Source organism: Quercus lobata, chromosome 4 (genome assembly GCF_001633185.2).
Source record: "Quercus lobata isolate SW786 chromosome 4, ValleyOak3.0 Primary Assembly, whole genome shotgun sequence".
In the NCBI taxonomy this organism is placed as follows: Eukaryota; Viridiplantae; Streptophyta; class Magnoliopsida; order Fagales; family Fagaceae; genus Quercus; species Quercus lobata.
In genome coordinates this window covers 67,497,705-67,503,122 of record NC_044907.1, presented here as the reverse complement: position 1 = coordinate 67,503,122, position 5,418 = coordinate 67,497,705, and the positions used below count along the sequence as shown (strand labels likewise).

Sequence of the window (5,418 nt, the reverse complement as noted above, 5' to 3'; positions counted from 1 at the left end):
TGTCACATAAGCATTTAGTATATTACCTATATTGAATGGAAAACTCCAAATTGATTCTAACCAAATAATATCTCATAACAAGATGAAAGTCTAACTTAACAAATAGACAACCATAAATATCAAGTATTAAGAGAGATGCCTAACTAAAATCACAGTGCCAATCAGTGACAAAAGGCTCTATATATATGCTGATCTAACTTTTGTTGTCTAAGCCAAAGCCTGAACACAAACAAACTAACAGTTGATCTGCTCTTCTAGAGAGTGGGTCTTGCAGTAAGTGCCTTGTGTCTATAGAATCACAAAATGCATACACTGAAAGGCAACCTGCCAGCAACTTCTATTGGAAAGCTTAAGCACAATCTACCGTGCATAGGGATGGTAACGACTACTGCCACCATAACCTGCCCTACTACCATACAATCCTCCTGGCCCCCCATAACTAGCACCAGGGGAGCCTGAACCACCATAACTTCCATAGCCCCCACTTCCACGTCCATATCCACTTAATCCACTCCCACCATATCCCCCACCAAGGCCTCCCATATAGGAATCATAGCGACTAGAATAGCCAAATGATGACTCTCCCTGATAAGCACCGAAACCAGCACCACCAAAATCTCCATAACCACCACCAAAATCATTACCACCACCATACCCTCCATAATTGCCAAGCCTACCACCAAAACCGCCAAGTGATCTATAAGAAGTAGGGCCATAACCACCACTTCCAAAGCTACTATAAGAGTCGCCAAATCCACCAAAATCTTCATTGTATGAACGTGCCCTAGAGTCTCTACCAAATGCAGGAGGAACATGTGCTGGGTTTGAGGCTTTCTTTGGTTCAGCCTTCTTGATCTCAACCTACAACAAAGAAGTGAGTTAACCTATCTTTTGCCAACATTAAATGAATTTTGAGAGCCTGGCTTGAGAAAAGAAGAAAGCTGTACTGAACTGCATTTAAATTGAAAACCCCAAAAAAAAAAAAAAAAAAACCCTAAAACCCCACAGGATCTCTAAAAAATGCATTATATCAGAAATTGGTAAACAACAATCATAGTAATTTCCACTAAGAAAACTTTTTGAATTACAACATTTTGTGGCTGCTTTATAGATAGCCGAAATATGACTGTATGCATCCCTTAACACGTAGAACCATTGCACAAAACTCACCTGTGTACCTTCCATATCAATCATATTGCCGTTTGACAGAATATTATCAACAACTTTTTCACTGTCAAATATAATAAATCCAAATCCACGAGAGCGTTTAGTCACATGATCGCATATAATCTCATGTTCCACCACCTTTCCATACTTTGAGAAGAAACTCTTGAACTCATCTAATGTCAAAAAAATATGAAATAGAAGGAATGAGAGAAGAACAAACCCATCAGTCTAGTTACAACAACAAAAAATTTTAATCAAATGCTAAAAGTTCAATCATCAGACCTTCACTGACTGTAGTTGGAATCCCACCAACAAAAATTTTCTTTGTTTTGATATCATTAGCTTGTGCAGAACCAGAACCTTTAGGAATGGTTCTTTTGATCTCAACCTGGTCCAAAATTCAAATTCATTACACATATCACAATCAAACACCTCAACAATTATCCACCCAAAAAACAAAATTATCACTGCAATAGAGAAACTACAATGCAGCAAACTTCTAAGAGGATCTCAAACACGCACATACATGTAAAATTTAATAATTTGTTATAGACAAGAAAACAAGTGGAATCGAACTATTTAAGAGAACATAGAATAACCTGCTTGCCATTGATGACATGGGTCTCTTGGATCATCTGGTCAACAACAGAAGGATCCTCATAGGTTATGAAACCGAATCCCCTTGGTCGATGTGTATGCCGGTCTTTCATGATAACAGAATCTGTTATCTTTCCATACTTCTCAAAGTAACTCACAAAGGTTTCTGAACTCAGTCAAATACCAACAAGAACTACATCATATATATAATATATCACACATTCAAATAAAACCCATCAACAGAAACAACACGCAAAAAACATAAATTTTTCACACACAAAAACTATAGCAAACCCCCCATTACAGATTCAAAAACACCCATCAAGAGAATCATAGAAAAGAATAGAATGCTCTCTCTTACCGTAGGTGGTGTCCTTGGCTAAGCCTCCAATGAAGATTTTACTGCACAAAAATAAAACAAAAAAGAGAAAGAAAAAAAAAATCAAAACCCAGAAAAACCCATTAACCATAGGCCTAGCTCATAGACATTTGTAGCACAAAGAGAGAGAGAGAGAGAGAGAGAGAGAGAGAGAACGAACCCAGGACTGGCACCATCGCCATAGTGTGGGTTGTCGTTCCTCCTGGAACCCATGGGGGTGGTGGTGTTAAGGTTCGAGATTGGATGTGCGTGCGCGTATGCGTGTGCGTGAGAGAGAGAGAGAGAGAGAGAGAGAGAGAAGTATGAGATCGAGATTTGAGAAATCAGAAAGAGGGTCTTAAACCATGGTCTTGAATGAACCGGCCCTATTTTGGAAGAATCTCTAGTTCAGTTAGAAAAAAGCAGAAAAGGGAGGCCCAACTACCACTAGGCCTTTTCCATCATTCCATATGTGAAGGAATAGTTATATTTCCATGTGGGCTTGGGTCACGTACCCATCAAGGCCCACAATATTACAACCAAAGATTGTGATTTGACCAATCTCAATCAACCCATGTCAACGCAAAGGTAAAGATTGGGTTCAGCGTTCAGTTGCATTAAATTTATCTAGATGATGACATGTATTTATTTTTGGACATGTATTATATTATCATCTAAATGGATCTAGTTCAAATCCAAGTCTGCCAACAAGCCCCACAAGTTCTTGTCACAATTTTTTTTTTTTGAAGATAATTATCATTCATATGGTGATGTGGAAAAGCAACCATACTTGATGATCATACAACCATAAATCTTCATCAATTGCTTATATAAGATAGACCAATTCTTTGAATGAGTCGGTTATTAAATGCAAAAAAAAGGTTAGGTTTAATAAGATGAAACCCATAGACAAGGGTGACTCAACCCTTAGCCATTTAGCATCAAGCCCATTCCTCAATCTAATACAAGAATGGAGGTTAATGGTACATTGTGGAAAAAAAAAATGCTTACAGTTCATTTGGTTGAGTCAAAAACTAAGAGAGGGAAAAAATGGGAGAGAGGAGTGTTCAGATGAGAAGGGAAAAAGGGGGGAGAAAATAGTGAGGCTTAGCGATTTTCTCTTTGGGCCCACCAAATTTCAACCCCCAAAAAATAGGAGAGAAGATTAAGGGCCAAATGTAAATACTAAATACCATTCTGCCCTACATTCCTTTCCCCACTGTTTTCCACATTTTTTTTTCTTTTTTTCCCCACTTTTAAGTTATCATTTGGCATGCATTTTTTTTATACATAAACTCCAATTTTTTTCCTAGTAATATATATAAATATATATATATATTTGTGGGGCCCAGCAATTCGTGGATCATGCCCATTTGCAAGAAAGTCCGAGGGCCCAATCCGAGGAGAACTGTGGCCCAAGCTCCATGACGCCGAGCACGGACCAATTTTTGGGAGGCAGCCGAGGACAGTCTAGTCCTCGGCAGGCCCATAATCCGCCCAGAATAAAGGGATAAATTCGTAAGGAAATCCAAAATACCTTGGGGCGATTACCCTAAATACCCTTCTGGATAAGGCCCAATGCCTGGCAGAACCGTACTCTACAGCTTTATCAAGTCATCCCCAACAATTTCAGGATTAGACTGATGGGACCAATGTCAGTATTTGTAAAGACTGACCCTACACGTGGACGAAGGACATCGAACGCACACGAGTATAAAAGGAGAAGTAAGTGAATCTAGCAAGGGGGGAGGAAAAAAGGAGACTTCATGAGGAAGATCGCCGGAACGATCCATGCATAGAACAGAGAAAGTCCTCCGTTGGACAGCCGGAAAGGACCACAAGGGTCCTCGGATCAAGTCCGAGGATCCCATTCTCAGAGGTGGCAGTATGGCGGGGCTTTAAACGTTTAGGCCCAGTCCATTTTCCACAGGGATCTTTCTGAAATCCAGACCGGACCATCCCCCCGTGACCAAGCCCAAGCTTTTCAAGCCCACTCTCTACAAATCGTATTGTGAGGGATCTCTCCCGCGTGAACCCAAAAATGTCACTGGGCCGCGCAGGAATCGTGTCCTTACAATTGGCGCCATCTGTGGGGAAGCATGCGCGCTTAGCGCAGGTGGCGGTGGAGTCAACTCTCTACTAAGCAAAAATCCACGGAGCTTCCTCCGTCTCCTTTGACGTGCAGCTGTTGTTCCGACATAAACTTCTGCTAGGGGCTACTCCTTGCAGCGCCCATGGCGTGGGCAGCCCTAGGGGCTCTTGGCCTCAAGCCGGCTCTCCCCGCCCTGATCTAGGGGCTTACATCCGAAAAACAAATCAAAAGTTTTGGACAGAACCAAGGCCTTGCATGGTCCACGGACTCAAGCCTGTGGGGAAACCAAACACAAAAAAAATAAATCTCGTAAGTTTTGGACAGAACCAAGGTCTTGCATGGTCCTCGGACTCAAACCTATGGGGAAACCAAGTACAAGAGATGAAAATCAAAAGTTTTGGACAGAACCAAGGCCTTGCATGGTCCACGGACTCAAGCCTGTGGGGAAACCAAACACAAAAAAAAAAAATCTCGAAGTTTTGGACAGAACCAAGGTCTTGCATGGTCCTCGGACTCAAACCTATGGGGAAACCAAGTACAAGAGATGAAAATCAAAAGTTTTGGACAGAACCAAGGCCTGCATGGTTTCAAGCCGACTCAAGCCTGTGGGGAAACCAAACACAAAAAAAAAAAAAATCTCGTAAGTTTTGGACAGAACCAAGGTCTTGCATGGTCCTCGGACTCAAACCTATGGGGAAACCAAGTACAAGAGATGAAAAACAAAAGTTTTGGACAGAACCAAGGCCTTGCGTGGTCCACGGACTCAAGCCTGTGGGGAAACCAAACACAAAAAAAAAAAAAAAAATCTCGTATTTTGGACAGAACCAAGTCTTCATGGTCTCGGAACTCAAACTATGGGAAACAAGTACAAGAGATGAAAATCAAAAGTTTTGGACAGCACCAAGGCCTTGCATGGTCACGACTTCAAGCCTGTGGGAAAAAACACAAAAAAAATAAATCTCGTAAGTTTTGGACAGAACCAAGGTCTTGCATGGTCCTCGGACTTCAAACCTATTTGGGGAAACCAAGTACAAGAGATGAAAATCAAAAGTTTTGGACAGAACCAAGGCCTTGCATGGTCCACGGACTCAAGCCTGTGGGGAAACCAAACACAAAAAAAATAAATCTCGTAAGTTTTGGACAGAACCAAGGTCTTGCATGGTCCTCGGACTCAAACCTATGGGGAAACCAAGTACAAGAGATG

The 5,418-nt window shown here is 41.4% G+C and overlaps 1 protein-coding gene across 1 annotated transcript; it reads right to left on the bottom strand.

Annotated features, from left to right (window-relative positions):
• Window positions 1-2,485, bottom strand: LOC115988023 (heterogeneous nuclear ribonucleoprotein A2 homolog 1-like). Its single transcript, XM_031111650.1, has 6 exons — window positions 2,304-2,485; window positions 2,126-2,166; window positions 1,767-1,930; window positions 1,450-1,555; window positions 1,171-1,340; window positions 1-861 (listed from the first exon to the last, which is right to left on the bottom strand). The coding sequence occupies exons 1-6, from the start codon at window positions 2,354-2,356 to the stop codon at window positions 361-363; spliced, it is 1,035 nt and encodes a 344-aa protein (XP_030967510.1). The 5' UTR covers window positions 2,357-2,485; the 3' UTR covers window positions 1-360.
• Window positions 2,486-5,418: the final 2,933 nt, after the last annotated feature.

Bases quoted from the DNA above. Each gene is read 5' to 3' on its own strand.
- LOC115988023 (XM_031111650.1), bottom strand. From the start codon at position 2,356: ATGGGTTCCAGGAGGAACGACAACCCACACTATGGCGATGGTGCCAGT. The intron at 1,556-1,766 runs GTTATTCTATGT...ATTTTGGACCAG, and splicing joins ATGTCATCAATGGCAAGCAG to GTTGAGATCAAAAGAACCAT. The intron at 1,341-1,449 runs GTCTGATGATTG...TTTTGACATTAG, and splicing joins TCCAACTACAGTCAGTGAAG to ATGAGTTCAAGAGTTTCTTC.